This window comes from Dendrobates tinctorius, unplaced genomic scaffold (assembly GCF_039654945.1).
Source record: "Dendrobates tinctorius isolate UK_male_01 unplaced genomic scaffold, ASM3965494v1 ptg000230l, whole genome shotgun sequence".
In the NCBI taxonomy this organism is placed as follows: domain Eukaryota; kingdom Metazoa; phylum Chordata; class Amphibia; order Anura; family Dendrobatidae; genus Dendrobates; species Dendrobates tinctorius.
In genome coordinates, this window is record NW_027361897.1 from 1,004,024 (window position 1) to 1,030,329 (window position 26,306).

General features: G+C 47.8%; 1 protein-coding gene across 4 annotated transcripts in view; it reads left to right on the plus strand.

The window, feature by feature from the left end:
* Positions 1-22,656: 22,656 nt before the first annotated feature.
* Positions 22,657-26,306, plus strand: part of TRIM8 (tripartite motif containing 8) — an 81,853-nt gene continuing 78,203 nt past the window's right edge. The window contains exons 1-2 of one of the 4 annotated variants that reach the window (XM_073555753.1): positions 22,657-23,492; positions 24,492-25,163. In XM_073555753.1, the coding sequence (XP_073411854.1) occupies positions 24,594-25,163 (570 nt within the window). In that variant the 5' untranslated portion in view covers positions 22,657-23,492; positions 24,492-24,593. Of the gene's footprint in view, positions 23,493-23,547; positions 25,164-26,306 lie in introns of those variants that run through there. The other 3 variants (XM_073555752.1, XM_073555755.1, XM_073555754.1) reach the window with 3 other exon arrangements.

A 26,306-nucleotide genomic window follows, 5' to 3' on the forward strand; every position in this document is an offset into this window, starting at 1 on the left:
GCCAGAGGACGGTTTGTTAACTTTGAACCCCATCTGAGGATCCTACATCGGCCATTGCCGGAACTACTACCCCCATTGGACTGTGGACCCAATCAGGAGCTACAATAAGTGTTGTTTGAAACTTAGACTGTCACACTCATTTTGCTTATTTCATTTATCCCTTGTTGTTCCAATAGCTCTTTGCTCCTGCCTATCTACTCTATGCGTGGAGATTACTTTAACTTTTGCTGTTAAAAGAATAAATAGTATTGTTATACCGTACTGCTCTGCAATCCCTGCGTACTGCATCCATTTAACCTGCTTACCAGAGCAGTGGGACCCCGTGATCATATATTTTCCAACTGCGTATAGGAAGTAAGTGTTGATAGTGGACCAAACTCCTTAATAGTTCCATTTCAGCATATCAACATGTAAAGTTGGCGAGGAGGTGGCCCTGTTGCAAATGTTTTATTAGTTAGTGTGCAGGAACTTTCACTAATATTTCTACCAGTCTGGGCTTTACTTTCTTATTGTTTGGTTGCAGCTTAAATGAATTGATCAGGAATACGTTCTCTTTTTTTTTTTTAAAGAGGTTGTACAGTCTAAAATGAAAAGTCTGCAGTCACTGTGTGCAACAGCAGACTTCTGAATCCCCTCCAGCGTATGCACTCTGCACTGCGAGTATTCGCCAGTTTCTGAGCTGGGAGCGGCAGTGATGTATGCTTTATGCATACTCCTGGGCAGAAGCCATCTAGTGGGTGCGGCCTCGCTCCATACAGGTAGTTCATAGGGACAGGTAAAGTTAATGGTTGGGACTAACCCAGACTTGGAGGGGCTAGAGTGATGGGACAGAAGGAGCTTCCTGTCTGGAATGCAGATAGGGCCTAGCTTGCAGCTAGAGCAGACCTTTGGTCTGATTAGTCAGCAGAGCCACATTAATTGGGTGTCCCTAAAGTGAGCGGAGATCGAGGCAACGGATAGCTTGATCCGGAGTTTTCTGGATTCTCCGAGGATGTGGTCTTGGGTAGGGAGCCTAGCAGAATGGTACAGAGTTATCTGACAGTGAAATGATGCGGAAGTTCCAAGGCATTAGCAAGCAAAGAAGTTAAGTAACGGTCATCGTGGCACAAGTAGCTCCCCTAAAGGGAAAAGGATGCGGAACAACGGGTTGAATAATAGGACACTTGTTTACTAGTTAGTGGTGCAGCTGTTGGAGACTAGGGAGTATCCTGAAGTGTTGTGCTGGGTAGTGGTGAAGCTAGCAAGAGAGGCTAATGGACAGAGAAGGATATGTCATATGTTCTAAGATAAACGTCCAGGAAGTCTTGCATCCACTCTCCACTGTACATACTTCTCCCTACCTTATTGTTCAGTAAAAGACAGTTTATTTTTGAGTGGTGGTCTCCCTGTCTCCCTCATTGAGCTCTGCAACAGGCCCTAGCCAGCTGAAGTCATGCTGTCTGCAAGGGTATAGCGCCCCTAGAGCTGAAGTCCACACACCCAGCCACGACCCAAATTTTCATGTAGCGTGTCAGGGTGTGGAAGACGGGTAACTCACCCATGACTACAGCCACGCACCACGTTACAACTGCTCCAGTTTTTCTTCAATGGTTGCAGGGGTGGCATCATGTCTAGAGTGCATGTGACTGCTGCAGTCAATCAACGAGCTCAGCTCCTCTGCCGATGTAGACGGCATGAGCCACTAAACTCATATTCTATGGATATGAAATGTATGTATGATACATTTAGGTCCAACTGCTTAGGCCCACATCGATCTGGAGAATGGGAGTGTTGGCAACACTTTTACAGCACTCTCCATTTCTCCTCTCTGTTCGGACTCGCCTCTAACATAAATTTGCAGCACATTCTGTGGATGTAACACGAATTTAGACTATGCTACTAACCCTTTAATGACTATCCTTTTGATAAGGTGGCTACGTTTCCATTATTTATTTATTTTACTCACTTATACAGCGCCATTAATTCCACAGCGCTTTACAGACATTATGATTGATGTCCCCATTGGGGCTCACAATCTAAATACCCTATTAGTATATCTTTGGAGTGTGGGAGGAAATCGAAGAACCCAGAGGAAATCCACGTAAACACGGGGGGGAACATACAAACTCCTTGCAGATGTTGTTCTTGATGGGATTTGAATCCAGGACCCCAGCTCCACCGTGCTGCCATGAATTCTATTTTGAGCAGGATTTGTGCACAGGCCAGTATCGCTCCGTATCACATCATTGCCAGGCGGAGGGCCATACATGCAGCTATGCACATCCAAGCAGAAACTCAATAACCTAGAGGAATGCAGCAGATTTTTATTAACTATTACCTACACGAAACTCAATGGGTAAAGAATAAACAAGTCAGTTGTAAGTCTGCCTGACAAAAACTAGTTATTCATAGAAACTGCGCTGGAATGAGTATAAAAGGTTATTAAAAGAAGCAGTACTGGGTTTCAATGTCATTTTTGCAGATGGTAATGTGTATCTTTAACATCTTCTGGCCTGTGTTGTCGTCACCCCCTCCAGCTCTCTTTCATTCTCTGGATAAAATGAATATTTATAATGAAACATGTGAGAACCCACGTGCTGTCTAATGCTGGAGAGGCCACCCATGAAACAGGGGACAATAGTCCCGGCTACTGTTGACAGTGCAGAATCAAGAGGAATGCAATACAATAGAACAGTTGCCTCTAGCAACAAATCTGATGAACTACTTTAATTTTGTAACGTGACCTTGAAAAATTACGGAGTGGAAATCCATTCTGATGTCGGGTCTGAAAGTTGCTTTGTCATTTATCAATATGAATCACAATTCCTTCTCCGGCACGAGAGTAATGCTAAGCAACACCCTAAGGCCTCTTTCACACATCAGGTTTTCGCCGTCAGGCGCGATCCGGCGCTTTTGACAGAAACCGGATCCGGCGAAATGCAATGCCGGATCCGGTTTCCCCTCCATTGACTTGCATTAGAGCCGGATCGAGCCGGCTGGCCATGCGTTTCATCCGATTTTCGCCGGATCCGGCAATGTGACGCTATCCGGCGTCTGGAAAAAACGGCTACTGTAACGTTTTTTGTCTCCGCCGAAAAAGCCGGACACGCCGAATCCGGCGTGTCCGGCTTTTTCATACAATGAAAGCCTATGAGCGCCGCAATGCGCCTGATCCGGCGACAGCCGGATCCGGTGGCCGGATCCGTTTTTTTTGGTCTGAGCATGCTCAGTAGCTCTGCCCACAAGACATATATAAAAGCAAGACAGTGGGACCCTCAGCCACACCCAACATGCCACCCAAGCCAAGAACCAGGAGCAGGAGAAGGCAGCAGACATCTGCAGCAGCACCATCAGCACCACCCCAAATGGAGCAGCATGCTGAACAACGGGAGGGGAGTCCAGCAGCAGATGAGAGACGGTAATTATCAAATCCCCCATTCCTCCAAACTAGGGCTATTGAATATCAAGATATTCATTGGCCCTTTGTTTCTCTTTATTCAACAGCCGCCCAATAGATGCAGCAGCAGCAGCAATGGCAGCAGCTGGAACACCACCCACAGCCATGGAGTCTGGCCACCAGGAAGACAGCACATCATCTTCTGGGAGCCCTCCCTCGCATCGTCAGCGTTTGACGGTAAGTTTTTATTTCCAAAATCCATCATCTCTGTAATATATGTCTATTCATTGCCTTTTATTTCAAAACAGGAATCACAAGATGAAGAGGAGCTCCCAGAAGAAGAAGGAAGGGGTGGACAGACACTTGGAGTGGGCTCACAATTGGTAAGTTTTTTGCATCAAACGCAGAAACACAACATCACACTACACACAACACATAGAAAACAATGTTCTGCAGACCACACACAGCAAACAAATGCCTACATCCAAAGACATAACATTTTTTGTTTTCTTCTCTAGTCTTCCCAATCTGGTGCTCGGCCAAGAGGTCCTCGCAGTGCCTCCCAGGGTCGTCGGCGACAGCAACGCGGCGGTCACCAGCGTGTAAGTATAAATATTTTTGCTTTGTTTTTTGCACTTTTTATTTCATTTCTTTTGTGGAGGCTAATTATGTTATTTTTGTCTTTTTCTTTAACAGCCTTCACAGCGTGCTCCCGACTCTGACGGTGAGGATGGAGGACTCGATGTGGACCACCTCATCAATCTCGTCAGAGAAAGGGAGCCGCTCTGGAATATGGCTGACCGCCGCCATGCTGACCTTATCGTTACCCGACGACTCTGGGAGGAAATCTGTTCGCTCCTTGTGGACCGCTGGGAGGACCTCGAAGCTCGGGCCCAGATTAAAGAGCGTAAGTATATACAGTACCGGTTGCTTGATTTAAACCAGTGTTTCCCGAACTCCTGTCCTCGTGGTCCCCACGGATCATGTGTTCAGGATTTCTATTTACTTTGGAAATCCTGAAAACATGACCCCTGGGGACCATGAGGACTGGAGTTTGGGAAACACTGATGTTGTATACTAACCACTTTGTCCTTTCTCGTTTCAGGGGAGAGAATTGTGAAGCGGTGGCGGTCTGTGAGGGATCGTTTCAAGAAGGAGTTCAATAAAGAGATGCGGGCCCCGAGTGGATCTGGAGGATGCAGGAGCAAGTACAAGTACGCACGAGCCCTGTCGTTCCTCCGGGATACAATGCTCACCAGAAGGTAAATATTACACACCACATGTGACAAAAAAATGTTTAGATGTAACTTTTTTTTTTCAGTCAGGGCCATACCATGTCACTATTTTAATTGTTTTTTTTTCTCTTTATTCCACAGCACGGTGAGCAGCACTCGGGAGCCTGCACAACTGGACCCTTCTGAGGCGATCCCTGAGGAGACCGGCACCGAGGGACTGTCATGTCGGACGCTGTTCACACCACAGCATCCGGCAGGCAGAGGTAGTTCCACCTCCAGCCACTATAGCCTCAGTGGCGCCGGCCTGATCTTCAGGCTCTCGGGGGTTAATCCTGCTGGAGACCAGGTTGGATGGTTAGTCACGCCCACGGTCTTTAAATAGTCATGCTGGCCTATGGGCGTCGCCGATTATAGCTTGTGTTTCATACCAAGTGGTTCCGGTCTGGAGTGGAGGTGTTCAAGAGAGAGAGATTCATATCTGGTGTCGTATGATCCGTCGTTATCCTTTCTCCTTCCCATATTTGTGTTTAGTTGTGCCCTGTTCACATTACTGTTTATTCCTGTGTGTGTGCGGCGCAGTGCAGTTTAAGTTCTCCCTGTCTGTCATTATTTGTGTGGGAGCTTTGGTGGTGACTTCTCACTGGGTGGAGGGTGGAGGGTTAAGTGCAGGGCTGAGCAGGAGATAAGGAAAGGTCGGAGGCTCAGGCATTTGCACCTTCAGCAAAAACCCTGGGTTGAGGGTCAGACAGGGTTTCCCCTAGTAAAGGGACACCACAGGGGCCCCGGGTCTTTCAGCCTTAGTTGAACTAAGCCCCCGTGACATTATAATCGGCCCACATTTTTTCAGGAGTCCATGGATCCATTAGATTCCATAACCCGCCAGTTGGCGGCGCTGTCCATACAGGTCTCCGAGTTGAATGGGGCAGTTCAGCAGCAGGGCCTGGTAGTAGCAAAGGTGCAAACGGCATCTGCAGGTATCGGTGCAGAGCCGAAGTTTCCGCTGCCAGAACGATTTTCAGGCGATCGCAGCAAATTTGTCGTATTTCGGGAGGCCTGCAAATTATACTTCCGCATGCGGCCAATATCCTCAGGTAATGAGGCCCAGCGAGTAGGGCTGGTGTTGTCATTACTGAGTGGTGACCCCCAAGCATGGGCATTTTCCTTACCACCTGACTCTGCTACATTTCATTCGGTCGATAATGTTTTTTCTGCCCTCGGGCTCATTTACGATGACCCTGACCGACTGGCTCTAGCGGAATCTAAAATCCGCGCCCTCCGCCAGGGGGAGCGCTTGGCAGAAGACTATTGTTCGGAATTTCGCCGCTGGGCTGTAGACACACAGTGGAATGACCCAGCACTGCGGAGCCAGTTTATTCATGGGGTATCAGGGAGGGTGAAACAAGCCCTCCTGATGTATGAGACTCCGGCATCATTGGAGTCTGCCATGAGTTTGGTGATACGTATTGATCGCCGTTTTCGTCAGGGGGCACAGGAGACGCCGCCTCTGGGGGAAAGCAGAGGTGCAGGTGTGGTTGAAGTAGATGAGTCCCCTGAACCTATGCAGATTGCTGGCGTGGCACAGGTTCAGCCTCGCGCTCCGGGAGTCCGGAAGTCCGGAGCATGTTTCTACTGTGGTAAAGGTGGTCATTATGTTAACGTTTGCCCGGTACTACCTAAGAGGGTCACACCGGCGGAAAACTGTTAAGCTCAGAGGGTATGGAGGAGACCCAACTGAGCGTATGCATATCCTCCATGATGGTATCTCAATGTATGCTCCCTGCCAAGGTTATTGTCGCCGGCAGAGAGCTACCTATATCAGTGTTTGTGGATAGCGGTTCCGCCACCAATCTCATAGATGAGGAGTTTGCACACACCGCCGGGTTTAAGATTGAAAAACTTCCTCACCCCATACAGGTGGTGACCATTAATGCTGTTCCCCTCCCTCAAGGGGAGATTACTGAGTTTGTGGCAGAGGTGAAACTCCACATTGGGGTCCTACATTCTGAGTCGGTTACATGTAGGGTCCTCCGTAATCTCCCAGCTCAAATGGTCCTGGGTTTTCCATGGCTGTCCAGGCACAACCCGGTAATTGATTGGAAAACTCAGGACATAGTACAATGGAGTGGTTTCTGCCAAGACAATTGCTTGGCCACATGTGTGTCCGCCGTGACGCCCAGCCTGCCGGAGGCTTTGCAGGATTTTGCGGATGTTTTCTCTGAGAAGGGTTGCTCAGAACTGCCTCCACATAGAGCCTATGACTGTGCTATTAGGCTAAAACCCGGGGCCAAATTACCTAAGGCCAGGATGTTTAATATTTCTGGTCCTGAGAGACAAGCTCTGAAAGACTACATCGCGGAGAGTCTGAGCAAAGGTCACATCCGGCCTTCGTCCTCGCCTGTAGCCGCGGGGTTTTTCTTCATTAAGAAGAAAGATGGGGGGTTACGCCCGTGTCTGGATTTCCGAGAGTTAAACCAGATTACTATCCGTGATCCCTACCCAATGCCGTTGATCCCGGATTTGTTCAACCAGGTAGCGGGGGCAAAATGGTTTTCCAAGCTGGACCTCAGGGGGGCGTATAACCTCATAAGGGTCCGTCAGGGGGATGAGTGGAAGACGGCGTTTAACACTCCTGAGGGTCATTTTGAGAGTCTGGTTATGCCGTTTGGGTTGACCACCGCGCCTGCTGTTTTCCAACATTTTATTAATGATGTCTTTGCTCATGTCCTGGGGAGATTTGTGATTGTATACCTGGATGATATCCTCATTTATTCTAGCGATCGGGACACTCATTTGCAGCATGTTAGGCAGGTGTTACAGTTGCTCCGGGAGAACCAGCTCTATGCTAAGCTGGAAAAATGTTTATTTTTTGTCCAGGAGTTGCCCTTTTTGGGATATATTGTGTCCGCAGCTGGTTTTAAAATGGACACCGCTAAGGTGCAAGCGGTGTTGCAATGGGAGAGGCCGGAGAGTCTGAAAGCACTCCAGCGGTTCCTGGGGTTTGCGAATTATTATAGGAAATTTATAAAACACTTTTCGACTGTCGCCAAACCGCTCACGGACATGACAAAAAAGGGTGCCGATCTGGCGAACTGGCCTGAGGTGGCTATACGTGCATTTGAGCGTCTGAAGAATAGTTTTGCTTCAGCCCCCATTCTGGTGCAACCAGACGTGTCTAAACCTTTTGTGGTAGAGGTTGATGCGTCGGAGGTGGGAGTGGGGGCAGTACTGTCTCAAGGCTCGTCCTTGAGCGAGATGCATCCATGCGCCTACTTCTCCAAGAAGTTGTCGCCGGCCGAACGGAATTATGATATCGGCAACAGGGAGTTGTTGGCCATCAAACTGGCTTTTGAGGAATGGCGACACTTCTTGGAGGGGGCGGCTCACCAGGTCACAGTTATCACCGACCATAAGAATCTGCTCTACCTGGAGTCGGCCAAGCGTCTGTCTCCTAGGCAGGCTCGCTGGGCATTGTTTTTTACTCGTTTCAATTTTCTTGTGACGTACCGTCCCGGGGCTAAAAACACCAAGGCGGATGCTTTGTCTAGGTGTTTTCCGGGGGGAGAACCTCGGGAAGAGCCGGTACCCATCCTCCAGAAAGGGGTAGTGGTCTCGGCTCTCACGACTGAGGTAGAGGCGGAGATTGCCGAGGCCCAAGAGGAGGTACCACCAGGACTTCCCGCCAACAAATCATTTGTACCCCTGCATCTTCGGCCTAAGGTGTTGAAGGAACACCACGATTCGGTACTGGCTGGTCACCCAGGGGTGAAGGGCACCTTAGAGCTGGTATCGCGTCGTTTCTGGTGGCCCAAAATCCGGCAGGACGTGGTCTCGTACGTGGCAGCTTGCATCACGTGCGCTAGGGCTAAGTCACCCCGAACCCGTCCTGCTGGCACGCTACAGCCTCTGGGGGTACCCAATAGGCCATGGACAGAAATCTCCATGGATTTTATCACTGACTTGCCAGCCTCGGCAGGGAACACGGTCATCCTGGTGGTGGTTGACCGTTTTTCAAAGATGGCGCATTTTGTGGCGTTGTCTTCTTTGCCCAATGCTAAGACGTTGGCTCAGGTATTTGTGAAGGAGGTGGTCAGACTCCACGGAGTACCGTCTGACATAGTATCTGATAGGGGTACGCAATTTGTGGCGAGGTTTTGGAAAGCTTTTTGCTCAAGGTTGGGGATCAAGTTGTCACATTCATCGGCGTTTCATCCACAGTCTAATGGACAAACTGAGCGCATGAACCAAAATCTTGAACAGTATTTACGATGCTTTGTGTCCGACAACCAGGAGGAGTGGTCTACTTTCCTTCCTCTGGCCGAATTCGCATTAAATAATCACCGCCAAGAGTCATCAGGAGAGTCTCCATTCTTTTGTGTGTACGGTCAACATCCTCAGTTTTGTACCTTACGTCAGGGTGTCTCCGGGGGTGTCCCGGAGGAGGATCAGCTAGGAGCCCAATTGTCATCAGTCTGGAGGCGGGTGAAACAGCGTTTGTTGAGCATGAGTGCCAGGTACAAACGGGTGGCTGACAGTAGACGCGTGCCAGGTCCGGACCTGTGTGTGGGTGAATGGGTGTGGTTAGCTACGAAGAACATAAAACTCAAAATCCCTTCTTTAAAACTGGGTCCAAGGTTTATTGGGCCTTTTAGGATTTCTGCCATCATTAACCCAGTGGCTTATCGGTTGGAACTTCCCGCAGTGTACAAGATACACAACGTGTTTCACAGGGCTTTATTGAAAAAGGTGGTAGGCTCTGTGGACACAACGCCGATGCCACCTCCAGTCATGGTGGATGGCGAGTTAGAGTTCGAGGTCGCCAAGGTAGTGGACTCTCGAGTAGTACGCCGTACTCTTCAGTATTTGGTGCACTGGCGGGGGTATGGTCCAGAGGAGAGGTCTTGGGTTCCAGCCTCAGACATACATGCAGATCGGCTGGTCAGTTCTTTTCACCGTCGTCATCCGGACAAGCCGGGTCCTATGAGTCTTGAGGGCCCTGGGGTCCCTCGTAGAAGACGGGGTACTGTCATGTCGGACGCTGTTCACACCACAGCATCCGGCAGGCAGAGGTAGTTCCACCTCCAGCCACTATAGCCTCAGTGGCGCCGGCCTGATCTTCAGGCTCTCGGGGGTTAATCCTGCTGGAGACCAGGTTGGATGGTTAGTCACGCCCACGGTCTTTAAATAGTCATGCTGGCCTATGGGCGTCGCCGATTATAGCTTGTGTTTCATACCAAGTGGTTCCGGTCTGGAGTGGAGGTGTTCAAGAGAGAGAGATTCATATCTGGTGTCGTATGATCCGTCGTTATCCTTTCTCCTTCCCATATTTGTGTTTAGTTGTGCCCTGTTCACATTACTGTTTATTCCTGTGTGTGTGCGGCGCAGTGCAGTTTAAGTTCTCCCTGTCTGTCATTATTTGTGTGGGAGCTTTGGTGGTGACTTCTCACTGGGTGGAGGGTGGAGGGTTAAGTGCAGGGCTGAGCAGGAGATAAGGAAAGGTCGGAGGCTCAGGCATTTGCACCTTCAGCAAAAACCCTGGGTTGAGGGTCAGACAGGGTTTCCCCTAGTAAAGGGACACCACAGGGGCCCCGGGTCTTTCAGCCTTAGTTGAACTAAGCCCCCGTGACAGGGACACTTCGACCGCCCCGGTACATCTGCACCTTCCCAGCCTTCCCACACATTCGACCCATCTGTCCCATCCACCAGCACAGGAGCATCGTGGCCGCCTACATTACATGAAGCTGCTGGTGAGGAGATCGCTTTCCCTTTACCCCACCCTTCTGCCCCTGCCACCTCTAGTACACCTGCGGGTACTGGGCGGCAGCGGCAGAGGGGTCAGGAAAATACTTATGCGCCAGAGTTCTTGCATCTGAATGCATCTTTCCAGAACTGTCTAAAAGTCTTGTCAGAGCAAATCTCCGCAGGCTTTCAGCAGATCAACTCCAGCATTCTGGAGGTGAAGACACTTCTGCAAACCATGCATTCAGAAGCAAGATCTTCGCCAAACCACACCTTTTTCAGGTCTGTTGTGGAGCGCATGGAAACGCTCTCTCCTACCCAGCAGATGCATGTAATGCATTCGTGCCACGGTGCTCTACAGCAGGTTACCTCCCAACCTCCACCTCCCACCACTGTAGTTCCTCCACCTGCACCCCCTCCAGCCACTTTCCATCCTCCCCCTCCAGCCACTTTCCATCCTCCCCCTCCTATTACATACCAGCAACCTCCCCAGTACCAGCAACCTCCCCAGTACCAGCAACCTCCCCAGTACCAGCAACCTGCCCCGTACCAAACTCCTTCCCCGTACCAAACTCCTTCACCGTACCAAACTCCTTCCCCATACAACTTTCCATCAACATCATCTGCTCCTACTGTCCCTGCCCAACCCTCCACTCCACCGCCCACCACCTCTTCTGCCTCCCACATGTCCACCCATTCTGTAGCTTTTTCCACACCATCACCTCTAACTGTTCCTTCCCCACCACGATCCCAGTCCTCTCTCCACACTCCCATTGTCGAAGTGTCCCGCAGCCCCTCCAGCAGTATTTCCACCCCACACTACACCGAGTTATAATGTTTTTTTTGTAATAAAAATGCCCATTTGGTTGGTTTCAAACCTTTATTAAAAAAGTTTTTTTAACTTTAAAAACAGTTTACAAATAAAAAAATATTTTAAATAAAAGTTAAATTATTGTTTACACTGGTTGTCTGTCATTTCTTTCTGCGGCGAAATATGTTTAAAAAAAAGGTTAAATACAGGGTATTTAAAAGGTAAAAAGGTATTCAAAACCAGGTATATAACTGTGGGTAAATTTTAGCTTTTTGCCACAGTTGTGTTCCTGGTTGTGTTTGAAGCAAAGTATTTCACCTGAAAAGTTGTGTTTATTGTTGGTGATTTCCTAACAATGTACACAACTTTTGTTAAAAGGTGAAATACTTTGCATAAAACACAACCAGGTACACACCTGTGGCCTAAAGCTAAAAATAGAGACCATGACAAGATAGCCAACTTTGGTTGGCAAAAGTATATACTGTTGGTACAGAAGGTACACAAGTTTGGTTAGGGCACAAATCTTTCACACTCTGTCATCCTGCCAGTGTACTCTGCCTTGAGGTGACATAAAGTATAGTGCAAAATTGTCCCTCATTACTGAAACCGTCACAGAACTTCTAGTGGTAATGTCATGGTAATCTTGCAAGGTAGTTTCTTCAGAGGTGTCCTCAATGGAAATGGGATCCTTGCAGATAACAAAATTGTGGAGTACCACGCAAGCTTTGATCACCTCGTCCACAGTTTCTGTCTTGAGGTTGATCGCAGTCAATAGGACCCGCCATTTGGCTGTCAGAATACCAAAGGTACATTCAACCATTCTTCTTGCTCTTGTGAGGCGGTAATTAAAAATGCGTTTTGGTCTTGTCAATCCTCTGCTAGAGTACGGTTTCAAAAGGTGTTCTGACAGCTGGAAGGCTTCATCTCCTACACAGGCAAATGGCATAGGTGGACCAGATGTTTGCGGCAGCGGTCTAGGTGGTGGGAACTGGAAGGTGTTTCCATACAGTTTACGCCCCATGGCAGACAGTTTGAAAACTTGAGAGTCATTGGAGCGGCCATAGGCCCCAATATCAACCGCAATAAATTTGTATTCCGCGTCAGCGATGGCCATGAGGACAATTGAAAAATATTTCTTGTAATTGAAATATTCCGATCCCGATCCGGCTGGCTTTACAATGCGGATATGTTTCCCGTCCACAGCGCCCAAGCAGTTGGGAAACTGACATATCTGTTGAAACTTGTCAGCAATTTCAATCCACCTCTCTGTTGTGGGCTCTGGTAAAAACTCTTCAGCTAAGGAGTCCCACAGTGCACGGCATGTGTACTTCACAATTCCAGATATGGTGGAAATCCCGAGTCTGTACTGGAAATGCAGTGACGAAAGGGATTCTCCAGTTGCAAGAAATCTGTGGGGAATTAAAAAACAATAAATAGTTTTAAATCACAGCATTACATACCAAAACTGAGCTATAACACTTGGAGATACAAACTACCACCAACAAGATTGCAGTGAAAGTGTGCTCTGATGCGATCACATCCAATAAATGTGGCTTACCTTAAAGTCACCATCAGACGCTCTGCGGGTGAAACAGAGAAGCGGCAATAGGTGTCCACTTTTCTTATGAGGTGTGCAATGCGCTCCACCAAGTAATCAAAATTCTCCATTTTCATCCGAACATATCCAAAAAATTTATCCGGGTTTCATCGAAGGTCCATGCAGAGTGTAGAATAGACCCCACGCGTCATTCTCTTGGCTGTGATGGGGTGGATCCACAAACGTCGTCTACGATGCCTGATGCGCTGCTGTCTCGCTCTCTCCTTCTCCAGAACAATCACCCTCAAACGATTCGCCTCCGCTGTAAAATCCGCCAAATTCTTCAAAATATTTCCAATGACAACATCCATCTTCGCCAGTAACTTGCTCTTCTCTCCAACCTGCACTTTCTCCTCTACAACCTGTCAAAGAAGGGCTGTAGGAACATGCTATATATAGTTTTCCAGTAGCCAATCCCGTTCGGAAGGCCACAAGGGTCAATTTTAAAAACCGGATCCGGCGTAATCCGTCGAAAAACGGATAGAAAAACGGATGAACCGGATGAGACGGATCCGGTTTTGTCTGTCAAGAACAAGACGGATCCGGCAGAAAACCGGATCCGGCACATCAGGTTTTACAAAACATTTGCCGGATCCGGCATTCCGGCACGACGCCGGATCGCGCCTGACGCCGAAAACCTGATGTGTGAAAGTAGCCTAATTATATATGGACTGCTATTTGAAAAGCAGTAGTCACTTAATATTATTCACTAGGTGACTTTAAGGGGCTTATTTCATGGTAGCCATGGTCACAAAATTAAATACACAGGTGACCAAAAAATTTTACCTTAGGACAAGCATCTAACTGATACCCTGTTTTTTCAAAAATAAACACTGTTTCTTGATTGGTTGCTACAGACAATAAAGACAGTTTTTCTTTTTAGACAATTTTTTATAAATCTGCCCCTAAACATGAATTTTGCCTGAAGTGTTTCTTTAAATGATACTTCTTAATCAATTATTATTAATAATTATTACGGTTCACTAACAGAGATCGAAGGCCTCATTCAGGCGTCTGTTTTTTACATACGTGTTCTGTCCATGGTTTTCACAGATAGAACATGTACCCATTGTAATGCGGGTGTGTTTGTACCTTGTTTCTCTGGCGTTACTTTGCTTGTCTCTGCTTTAACCCTTTGCTCCTTTCCCCCTAACTAGCTGGGATACTGGTGTCTGTTACCTGTACGATGCTGCTCAGTTCCCGACTCTGCTGTGTAGCCGTGCATGTGTTGTGGAGTCTTTGCTCTGCTGCATGACCCTCCGCATGTGCAGTCCCTGGCTGCCGCTGTGGAAGCTATCCGCAGTTGTTAGGTTCTCTGCAGCTGGTGCATGACTTTCCACGTGTGTCCAGGCTTGCAGCCGCTGCCAGGTGCCCTAGGCCTCAGTTCATGTGTTTGCCATGCTGTTCTGTTTCTGTTTGTGCTTAGGATGCGCGCGGTCACACCTTTCCAGCTTTTATTAGGGTTAGTGTGTGCACTTGAATTGCTGTCCCCAGCCTATTGCTGAGGGGCAGCTCCTACATTAAGTTCCTCTTTCCTGTTGGGCGTTGCCAGAGCTTCGCATTAAGTTCCTGAACCTGACATGTGTGTTATGTGTTCAACTCCTGTTCTGCCTGCGATCAGTTCTAGGAAAGCTGATGTCTTTTGTCCCTAGACCTGTCCTGTCTATGTGTTGGTACCAAAGTCTTTGTCTTGATTCCTGCTGTGTTATGTTCCTGAAATCCTTCTGTGTCTGGAACCATGTACCCAGTGACTGTGAGTTCCCTGTAACTGGGGTCCTGTGAACAAACCTGGGTTCATCTATTGCAAATGGATTCCGGGGTTTTTGCTGAGCGTCTACTACGCTGTGCTCAGCTTGTTAGCTCTGTCCGGCTCCGGTCCAATCCGGCGGTGCTTGCACCATCGCACTCATTCCTCCATGCAGATCTCCTCTAGAGCAGTGATGTGTTGGGCCTGTCGCTGGGCAACACGGACTTTCAAATCCCTCCAAAGGTTGTCTATGGGGTTGAGATCTGAAGACTGGATAGGCCAGTCCAGGACCTTTATATGCTTCTTAAGAAGCCACTCCATCGTTGCCCTTAAGAAGCCACTCCATCGTTGCCCTGGCAGTGTGCTTGGGATCACTATTATGCTGAAAGACCCATCCACGTTTCATCTTCAATGCCCTTGCTGATGGAAGGAGGTTTGCACTCAAAATCTCATGATACATGGCCCCATTCATTCTTTCATGTACAAGTATCAGTCGTCCTGGTCCCTTTGCAGAGAAACAGCCCCAAAGCATGATGTTGCCACCCCCATGCTTCACAGTAGGTATGGTGTTCTTTGGATGCAACTCTGCATTCTGTCTCCTCCAAACATGACGAGTTTTGTTTCTACCAAACAGTTCTACTTTGGCTTCATCAGACCATATGATATTCTTCCAATACTCTTCTGGATAATCAAATGCTCTCTAGCAAACTTCAGACAGGCCTGGGCATGTACTGGCTTAAGCAGGGGGACACGTCTGGCACTGCAGGATCTGAGTCCCTGGTTGCGTAGTGTGTTACTGATGGTAGCCTTTGTTACGGTGGTCCCAGCTCTATGCAGGTCATTCACTAGGTCCCCCCCGTGTGGTTCTGGGATTTTTGCTCACCGTTCTTGTGATTATTTTGACGCCATGGGTTGAGATCTTACGTGGAGCCCCAGATTGAGGGAGATTATCAGTGGTCTTGTATGCCTACCATTTTCTTATTATTGCTCCCACAGTTGATTTCATCACACCAAGCTGCTTGCCTATTGCAGATTCAGTCTTCCCAGCCTGGTGCAGGGCTACCATTTTGTTTCTGGATTCCTAGACAGCTCTTTGGTCTTCTCCATAGTGAAGTTTGGAGTGTGACTATTTGAGGTAGTGGACAAGTGTCTTTTATACTGATAACAAGTTCAAACAGGTGTCATTACTACAGGTAATGAGTGGAGGACAGAGGAACCTCTTAAAGAAGACGTTACAGGTCTGTGAGAGCCAGAAATCTTGCATGTTTTTATGTGACCAGATACTTATTTTCCACCATAATTTGCAAAATAAATCTTGCCAAATCAGACAAGGTGATTTTCTGGATTTATTTTCTCATTTTGACTCTCATAGTTGTGTTCTACCTATGATGTCAATTACAGGCCTCTTTCATCTATTTAAATGGGAGAACTTGCACAATTGGTGGCTGACTAATTACTTTTTTCCTCACTGTATGTACATGGTATATGTCAGAAACTATTCCTAATGGAGTGCAAAAATCACTTTCTCTCCCTGCAAGCATATAAATCCTCCTCCAAAGTGCACATCCCACAATAATTTCCCAGAAACAGATATGCTTTGTTATTTGCAACTTAAAGGAGTTGTCCATCACCTTTGAGAACATTTTTTTTCACTAAAAATCATTTTTGCAATTATTGTATTTTTCGGACTATAATGTGGCGCCCCCAGGAGTATGGTCGCCACAGTGGCTTTGCTTTCCTCCAGGGGAGGGTAATGCCAGGCTTGGAGGCAATGATGGGTCTCTCTTGCAGCCAATCCATACATGCAACACAGTTCCACTCCAGACCTGCAGGGGGAACTCTGAACCAGGATTAAGGGGAGGAGTGCTCTCTGAGGGCCCGGAGGAAAGGGGGTCAGTTAGTCTGTGGAGGGTGAAGTGTACAGACATGTAGAGAGAAGCTGGAGGTTGAGCTGCGGAAGGCGAGCTCCCTCAGCTTGAGAGCGCAAGGACTGGAGCCTGGTCTCCATGGTTGTACGGATACTAACGGTCCTACAGCAGATACCAGAGGAGTAGGAGGCTGTAAATGCCCTACTCCCATCTAAGACTTGAGGCACAACAGCAGCTAGGATAGAGAGCCAGGACTCCGGAGAAGGGAGTCTCCTTGAGAGAGGCTACAGCTGTCTGCCGTGCAAGTAAGGTTCTTGGGAACATCTGACAGGAGGAACTTCAGAGTAACTTAGTACTGGAGTACTTCATTCAAACAAGCGCTAGGAAGGAGACTGCACAGCCCATCTGCTGAGAGAGAATCCCTGAGTTGCTTCCAGGCTAGCCTGCTCCGTTACCATCTGTAATCAGGACCCTGGACTGCAGTTATCAAGTAAAGGTACAGAAATTGCACCTCGCTGTGTCTTGTCTGCTTCCTATCCTTACAGCACTGCTACATCACCGTGCCATCCAACTCTACGCTGCCCTGGGACTATAGCTTCACCTGTGGGGAGCTTTTACACCCTTGCTGCACCCTACCATCAGTCCCAGCGGATCTGCATGCAGCGTCGGCTTAACACCTCCCTTGCTGAGCACCACAGGTGGCGTCATGAACTATTCCATTCCACTTAAACTACATCACATTCCACCATTACTTGGGCGCCCAGGGCCATGGACCGGGTCACCGCTGCTGTGACACATCCCACTAACACCGGCCCGGTACCGAGTACCCCACAGCTCTGGGAGGGCGACCCAACTTGGCGTCACGAACAGGATTACGGTGCCCAGTATCCCCGGGTCCTGTGTGCCATAGACTGTGTTTGTGTAAAAGACTGTGATATTGGCGCCAATTGCCGCCATTGCCGCGCTGCTTGGCGCGCGCGGGAAGAAAGAGGCGGGCCTTCGTGGGCGGAGCCTGCCACAGAGCGCGAAGAAGTGAAGTGCCGCGTGGGAAGAGAGGACAGCGTGCGAGAGGAGGAGGAGCTGAGGCTTACAGCCCGGAGCGTCGGGCCTGTGAAGCGGCCGCAGGTGAGCTCCCATAATCCCCGGCCCTGGCTAATGTTAACTAGGGGGGGAAGAGGATGTCCGCGCCAAACAGCGATGTAGCGGCAGATGCTGTTGTCAACCCCGCAGCACCGCCAGGTGGAGCGCCCGCCACAGCGGTCTCCATAATGCCGCTGTCTATGCCCTATATACCGGGAGCGGCCTGGCTACCACAGTACTCGGGTGAGTCGCATATCCTGAGTGAATTTAAAGAGAGACTGTGCAGTTTGTTTAAAGTATACCCTCTGTCTGAAAGCCAGAAAGTGAATATCCTGATTGGACAGCTAACGGGTGCAGCACAGAGAGAGGTGAAAGCCTGGCAGGACACTGATAAAGAGACTGTTGCAAAGATCCTGGCCAAGCTGAGGAGCACCTTTGACACCTGCACTACAGCTGAAATCAAGATGAGGTTCTTTGGCTGTAAACAGAAGGCGCAGGACAGTATCAGGGACTATGCTCTCAACCTGCAGGAGGCGCTGCGAGCAGTTAAGCAAGTTGATCCTGACAGTGTTAAGATAAACTGTTAAAGGAGCAGTTCATTGAAGGACTCCTATCCTGTACCCACAGAGGACAGTTGCGTATTATAACCCTGCAAAACCCTGATCTGAACTTTGCTGATTTTAAGGACAGGGCTATTCGGGTACTGCAGGAGTCCACTGACAGCCATCCAGCGCCCCCTAGGCGCCCAGCGATCACCTACCATCAGGAAGCAACATCTTTTCCTTCCATCCCTGTGGAGGCTGATGCACATACTCTGGATAAAGATCCAACTGAGGAGCTGAATCTTCAGGTCCAGGAGTTGACCAAAGGAATGGCTGCACTTACTAAAACCGTGCAGTCCCTACAAATGTCCTCCAAAGAAAAGATCCAGCTTGCTTCCAGTCCAGAGGATGTCCCGTGGCTCCGGAGGAGGAGAGACCCGCCACTTCGAGGGAGGAACAACGATCGCTATGACCAGGGCGGACGTCGCATCTGTCGTCACTGCTACAAAGCCGGTCATCTTGCAAGATATTGTCCTTTAAACGAGCAACCCCTGGGGCAGAGGGCCAACCCCCAGGAATAGGATCCCCAGGCCCAAAGAACTGGAGAGTTCAAGAATGTGTGGAGAAGAGTTTGGCCCAGGCAAGGCAAAAGCAGGAGATGCTTTACAATCAAAATGCACCTGCAGTCCCTTTATCGCCAGGAGAGCAAGTCTTGAAAAGAAAGAGAAGATTGCACAAATTGGATGATCAATGGGAAGCTGAACCTTATATCATTCTGCCCTCGAATTTTGATAATACTAAGGTATGCCTTGTTAGTAAAGATGGAGGAGAGACCTCAGCAATGGTATCAAGAGATCATTTGAAGTTGTGTCCTGACCAGTTAAAAGAAAGAAAGGAAGAACCAGATAACATCCAACCCATAGTGGAAGAGGAGAAGGTCAGCACAGTGCTTGGAGAATTCCCTGCGAATTGGACTAGAGTGAACGATGCTATAGTGGTGCCAGTGTTGCTGTTTCCCCAATTGGTAGCACTGGAAGATGTGACTCAAGAGAATCAGGAAAATCGGGTAGTAGATGCCGCACCAGCAGTGGAGCCAGAGAACCCTCGCCCTGCCAGTGGTGAACCTGTTGTACCTTTGGTGAGTCTAAGAAGTCACAGTCAGTCTAGTATCCCTGTGTTACATAGAACCCCCAGTAGTGTATCCAGTACATTACCCACTACACCAGTCTTGCGCAGGTCTACCCGCACCACACAAGGTATACCACCCCTTAGATATCGTAATTAGGAAATTGTAAATGTTAATATGTAACTGTTCTCAAGCTTTGTGCCTACAGGTAACCTGTAAGAGTTTCCTTTGAATTTTCCTGGTTGTTTTATGGACACTGAACCACAAGACTTGTGTGTGGTCAAAAACTTTTCTTGTAAATATTTCACCATTTGCCCAGGAATGGACCATGGACATTGATGCTTGGACTTGCCATCATAGGACCATTTTTGAAGCACTTGGTTTCTGTACATTTTTCATTTTTAAATCTTGTACAATTCTTATTGTTTAACTGTTTATATGTTCATGTTTCTTTTGTTCAGCCCAGGAGTGCTGACTTGCACTAGGGGGAATGTGGCGCCCCCAGGAGTATGGTCGCCACAGTGGCTTTGCCTTCCTCCAGGGGAGGGTAATGCCAGGCTTGGAGGCAATGATGGGTCTCTCTCGCAGCCAATCCATACATGCAACACAGTTCCACTCCAGACCTGCAGGGGGAACTCTGAACCAGAATTAAGGGAAGGAGTGCTCTCTGAGGGCCCGGAGGAAAGGGGGTCATTTAGTCTGCGGAGGGTGAAGTGTGCAGACGTGTAGAGAGAAGCTGGAGGTTGAGCTGCGGAAGGCGAGCTCCCTCAGCTTGAGAGCGCAAGGACTGGAGCCTGGTCTCCACGGTTGTACGGATACTAACGGTCCTACAGCAGATACCAGAGGAGTAGGAGGCTGTAAATGCCCTACTCCCATCTAAGACTTGAGGCACAACAGCAGCTAGGATAGAGAGCCAGGACTCCGGAGAAAGGAGTCCCTGAGAGAGGCTACAGCTGTCTGCCATGCAAGTAAGGTTCTTGGGAACATCTGACAGGAGGAACTTCAGAGTAACTTAGTACTGGAGTAATTCATTCAAACAAGCGCTAGGAAGGAGACTGCACAGCCCGTCTGCTGCGAGAGAATCCCTGAGTTGTTTCCAGGCTAGCCTGCTCCGTTACCGGGTCATCTGTAATCAGGACCCTGGACTGCAGTTATTGAGTAAAGGTACAGAAATTGCACCCCGCTGTGTCTTGTCTGCTTCCTACCCTTACGGCACTGCTACATCACCGTGCCATCCAACTCTACGCTGCCCTGGGACTATAGCTTCACCTGTGGGGAGCTTTTACACCCTTGCTGCATGCGCAGGGCCACGGACCAGGTCACTGCTGCTGTGACACATCCCATTGACACCGGCCCGGTACCGAGTACCCCACGGCCCTGGGAGGGCGACCCAATAAGACACACTTTTTCCTCCCCAAACTTGGGAGGAAAATTGTGGTGTGTCTAATAGTCTCACTGTAGCTTACCGTGGGTAGGGGGGTCGGGGGTGTCAGTGGTGGAGCAGAGTCACAGGAGGCAGGGTCGCTGCTGCAGGACGTCGGCGGCAGAAAGAGTGAGGCAATGCTGCGGACCCTAGGCAGGGAGGAGAGGGTGTCCTGGCAGTGCAAGGTTGGAGCCATTGATCTCCCGGCGGTGGGCTTCAGGAAATTGTTGGTGAATGCGAGGCAGGAGCTGAGTCCCCACAACCCACACTGATTTCCCGGTGGTGGGCTACATTAAAAAGGTGCCGGTGTCGGCACGTTCGCAGATTTAGATCTTTCTCTGAACATTCAACTTTGATTTTGTCTGTGGTCATAAATTATATCAGAGAACCTCAGAAAAAGACCAATAAAAGAGTTAGAAACTCTCCCCAACAAAAAGAACTCACTGACAGATTCTCAGTGAATTCATTCAGAAGCCAGCAGTTAACAGTGTAAGGCCGGGATCACACTACCGTGTGTGATGCGAGAAACTCGCACGAGTCTCTTGCATCAACACGGGCACTCAGGACCGGAGCTGCATAGAAATACATAGAAATACATGCAGCCGCAGCTCCGGTCCTGAGTGCCGGCGGCAGCGCCGGGTGCTGATGCGAGAGACTCGTGCGAGTTTCTCGCATTACACAAGGTAGTGTGATCCCGGCCTTACACTGAGGCAACAGAAGGTAAATGGCGCGCATTTTTTTTTCTGAAGCACATTACAAAACTGATTTTTAGCCAAATAAAGGCTTGTGCAGACGACCGTATTTTCAGTTCGACTGTGATCAAACAAAACTTCTGATCGCACTTGGACCAAAGTTATTCTATGGGGCCGTGCACACGTCTGATTGTTTCCTTGGACTGAGACTGTCTATGGAAAAAATGCAAGTTGCATCCAATTATCAGATCGCGCTCGGCCATGCCAGCCATTGACTCCGTGGAAAAAACTAGGCTCGCAGGACATCGAAGTGCTGTCCGATTTTTACGAACTGACAGAATGGAGAAGATGGAAATCGGAGACAATTAGAGGACGCTGCGATCATCGGACTCTGATCAGCTTGTGGTTAGCATAACCTTCTCAGATAAGAGAATATACGCCGGTGTGACCCCGGCCTTATCAATAAAAAAAAAAAAGCATGGTCCACAAAGGTGTCCAACCCCTCTAAGGGTACCGTTACACGTAGTGATGCACCAGCGATCCCGACAACGATATGGGTCTCTGGTGCATCGCTAAGTGGTCGCTAGTGAGCTGCCGCACAGGCAGATCTCACCAGCGACATCGCAGGGGACGGGGGTCGCTACTTACCTGTCAGACGAGGCGATCCTGACGTCCTCCCGCCCGCGTCCATGCGTCGCTCGTCGGCACCACAGGAAGCCCAGCAGGAAGCGCCCGACGAGAAATGGTCCAGGAGGTTCTCGCGCGACCAACGATGAGCAGCGGGGGAGCCGGTCGGAGGTAAGTATCACATGCAGCGATATCGCTAGCAATATCGCTGCAACATCACAAAATCGGTGACTTTACAGCGATATTGCTAGCGATATCGCAGTGTGTAACGGGGGCTTAAGAAGGCAGCTTAGGCCGGGGTCAGACTCTTAATACCCGGCACTCGGGACTGCAGCATGCGGCTCCGTGTATTTCTATGCAGTGCCTGGTATTAAGATGCGAGACTCGTGCGAGTTTCTCACAAGTCTGACCCCGGCCTTAAAGTTGCCCGCATATTGCCTCACCCTACTTTGCAATAAAATGTTTTGAGTTCATTTCTCCCCTGATAAATATTCCTTTTATTTTTGCAGGAAAACTGTTCCATCCTGCCTTAAATTTGGCCTCATCTATTTTCCGGGAGGTTTCTTTCCGGATTAAAGTTCTGTTTTTGTTTGTCGAGATGTTTGCAACAGGAAATTGCAGTAGACGAAAATAAACGTGGCTGTTCCTTTAAGGAATTGAGAAACCTGCTTCGACTGAACTGAAAGTAAAGATAGAGGGCGCTCCAGAGCCGTCCAGTCCGTGCGGAGGAGAGAGGGAAAGAGAGCGGTGACGCAGGCAGAGCAGAGGTGGGCGGAGCTCTGTGGGAAGCAGTCTGCCTGCTCTGCTCTCTCCACAGACAGGCTGAGGCGGTGACACGGGTTCGATCCCCTCCTCTGGATCTTATCTGCCCCTGGCCTGGGGGGCTTCATCGAGAAATCCCTGGTATCTCAGAGGGGTGTGCGGAATTATTCCCTGCGATCTTCCGCTGGACACAGAAGAGGAGGTGCATTCATAGACAGTGCTGGCTTTGGGGGGGCTCTGTGTTTGGGGGGCATTTAAATTGCAAGAATCCAAGGAAGCAGAATCCAACAAGGGGGGCTCACAATACCTGGGACTAATGGTCGCCTGGCTGCAGGAATAACTCAGATGCTGATCTCCTCTTGACATTACCAGGACCCTAAAGACTTGAGAATTAGAATTTTTTATTATTTTATTTTTCTAAAATTCCCATTTCCTGGAATCTTCTTCTCCCGCTGAAAAAAAAAAAGAATCTATCCGAATTCTAACGATACAATATCGATCCTCTACAGGAATCAGGAAGGGCGTTGTGCTTTTTTTTTTTTCTTTTCTTTTTAACGTGGGCATCGCTCGACCGAACGTAAATATTTTAGACGAAATCTATTTTTTATTTATCGTCTCGCCTGCTTTTTTTTTTATTATTATACTACGTCCCTTGACATCTTGAAGCGGCGCTCCGTTCGCTCGATTTGCGATTGAAAAGGCTTTTTTTTTTTTTTTTTTAATTAAAAGAGAAAAAGAGGAGGAGGAAGAGGGGGGGAAGGAAGAAAGGTTATAAATCCAAGAAAAAAAAAGATACTTTTTTTTTTACATTGTTGGGATAGGGAAATAGATATATTTTATTAAAGGGATTAAGAAACAAGATGGCTGAAGGTAACATTTTTTTTTGATCTAGTGAAAATACAAAAAAAAAAAAAGATAAAGCAGCCGGGAGGGGGAATCGGCTTGAAGAATTAATCAATAAGGGGGGCTTAGTCAGGGGGGCATCTGGATATAGGTATTCATTGAAATACATAGCGTTTCCCCCTTTTTCTTGTGTTTTTTTTTTTCTTCTGGTGGGGTTCTCTACAAGTTTCGAAACGAGCGCTTGAATATTCATGGTAAGGGGCGACATTCTTTAAGAACAAAAAAAAACGCGTTAATTTTCTGTGACTGTCTCCCTCCTTGGCCCCACTGTCACTGCCCTTGCAGATTGAATGTAAAATCAGAAATAGCTTTCATGTCAGGAGGAGGGAGACCGAAGGGGGAGGGCTGCGATTAGCTGTTGAGAAATTCCTTTTCAGTTTGATCAAGGCATGCAAAGCCTAATCCACTGATCACAATCCGATTCTTTTTTATTTTTCTTCATTTTTTATCTTTTTTTTTTTTTTGTTTTTTTTTTTAAATATCAGGTTCGTAGATAGACTCGGCGTAGCGTCAGGGTTTCACGTTATTATTATTTTTTATGCGTTCGGCTAAGAACGTAAAAAGAATAAAAAAGCAATTTTGCTAAGCCTTTTTTTTCTTCTTCCCCTATTTGCGAAACAAGGAAGAGGTGGGAGGGTTTTTTTTTCTCGCTCTAGGCTGGAATTTGAGCTGTGAGACTGAACTGTCTCTTTCAGAGCCCCATCCCAGATTACTTCTCTATGGAAACAACCTCAAGAATTTGGTTCCTTGGTTAATTTCCTAGATTCTCAATCTATGGTCGGTGAAAGGCCTGTATCGAATCAAGTCTTTGTTTTTTTTTCCTTTATGCATATAACGTGTATATTTTGAACCATTCTCCTCTTACGGAATATGCACATAAATAGATATTAATTTGTGGGGTGTTTTTTTTTCTTTTTTGTTTTCATAAATTTGCGTTTAAAGGAAATTTCTGTATTATTTTTCCAGCTTGTTTTTGAAGGAACGTTGACGACAACTTGATTGCCTGCGCTCCGCTCCGCTCCGCTCAACCTCTTAATCCGTTGTACACGTTACGCTGCCAAGCTGGAGATGGCGGAGAATTGGAAAAACTGTTTTGAAGAAGAGCTTATATGTCCTATATGTCTGCATGTTTTTATTGAACCGGTTCAGCTTCCGTGTAAGCACAATTTTTGCAGAGGTTGCATAAGTGAGGCCTGGGCAAAAGAGACAGGCCTGGTGAGGTGCCCCGAGTGCAACCAGGCCTATAACCAAAAGCCTAACCTTGAAAAGAACCTTAAACTCACAAATATTGTGGAAAAATTTAATTGTCTTAATGTGGACAAACCACCATCTATCCTCCACTGTGTATTCTGTCGAAGGGGGCCACCACTACCTGCCCAGAAGATCTGCTTGAGATGTGAAGCGCCATGCTGCCAGTCCCATGTGCAGACTCACCTACAGCAGCCTTCTACCGCCCGAGGGCACCTCCTAGTAGAAGCAGAAGACGTTAGGGCCTGGAGTTGTCCCCAACATAATGCTTACCGACTGTACCACTGTGAAGCCGAGCAGGTAGCAGTGTGCCAGTTCTGCTGCTACTATAGTGGTGCCCACCAAGGACATTCAGTGTGTGATGTGGAGATACGCCGAAATGAGATCAGAGTAAGTACCTTCTCGATTTATTCCACAATTTCATATAATTTTTTATATGATGTGTAAATTAGAATTTGTAGGGCTTTTAGTGTTCCGGTGGGGATAGCTGGAGGCCATGTTCTTGAGTGACCATGTCCATTGCCCAACACTTGGCTTTATACCAGTAACATCGCCATTTTGATTCTACAGGACATGCCACATGCTTGTGAATATTAGTTCATTTCATCAAATTAGAAGAAGCTTTCACTTATGATGGCTCTATTTTCTAGCTTTTCGTCATCCAGTAGAATACGATGTGTTGCGTAGTGCATCATGGAGAACATTTAGGAAACTCGTGTTCGCCAAGGCCTGTGACAGCGTAAACAGTAAATATTCACTCATATGACTACCAAGTAGCATTGAACACAAGCTAGCGGTAACCAATGAATGCCATCAAGAATAGAATTTATATCTTGTCCCAAACGGCTGTATGATTGTATTTTTTTTTTGCCATTTTTGTGACATTTTCAAAATACTCCATAATGAAATCAGATAAGGATTTATATGTAATGTGTTTTATTTTACCAGTTATTGTATTTCGATTTTTCTTCTTGAAGCTGCTGTCTTTTGTTGATCTACAGCGTGAAGCATTCTGGGTAGTAGGGTCAATCACAGGCTTCCTTTTCTTGCTGTATAGCCCTCTATTTCTGATACTGCAGTGTTAATTTTTTTTTAAATTAATTTTGAGATTTGTACTTGTACTTATTAGAGTCCTTTTGCCGTGGTTCACAAGAAATTAATGTGGATAAAGTGTTAGTTTTGGGCTTTGGGCACTTAATGGGCCACCATATGATGCCTCTCTAAGCCATTGAATCATCACCTAAAAACATTATTTTGGACACCAGGGTATTACAGTATGTTTTGGAGCAAGTTGCATTTTTTCACAACTGATTCCATATAAATCCAAAGGCATTTGCAGGTAGGGTAGGAGGTTAAGGCCTCATACTCATGGTTGAGCTGTATCCAAGAGACTGTGTAGAGGAAGACGGAATACTTTTAACTACATGTAACGTAACGTGCTGTTGTATGGCATCACATTATGGGGTGGTAGCTATTTGTCTCCTTATGTTTTCCTGTGATCTGTGGGAAATTTTCCATGTATCAGTATTACCC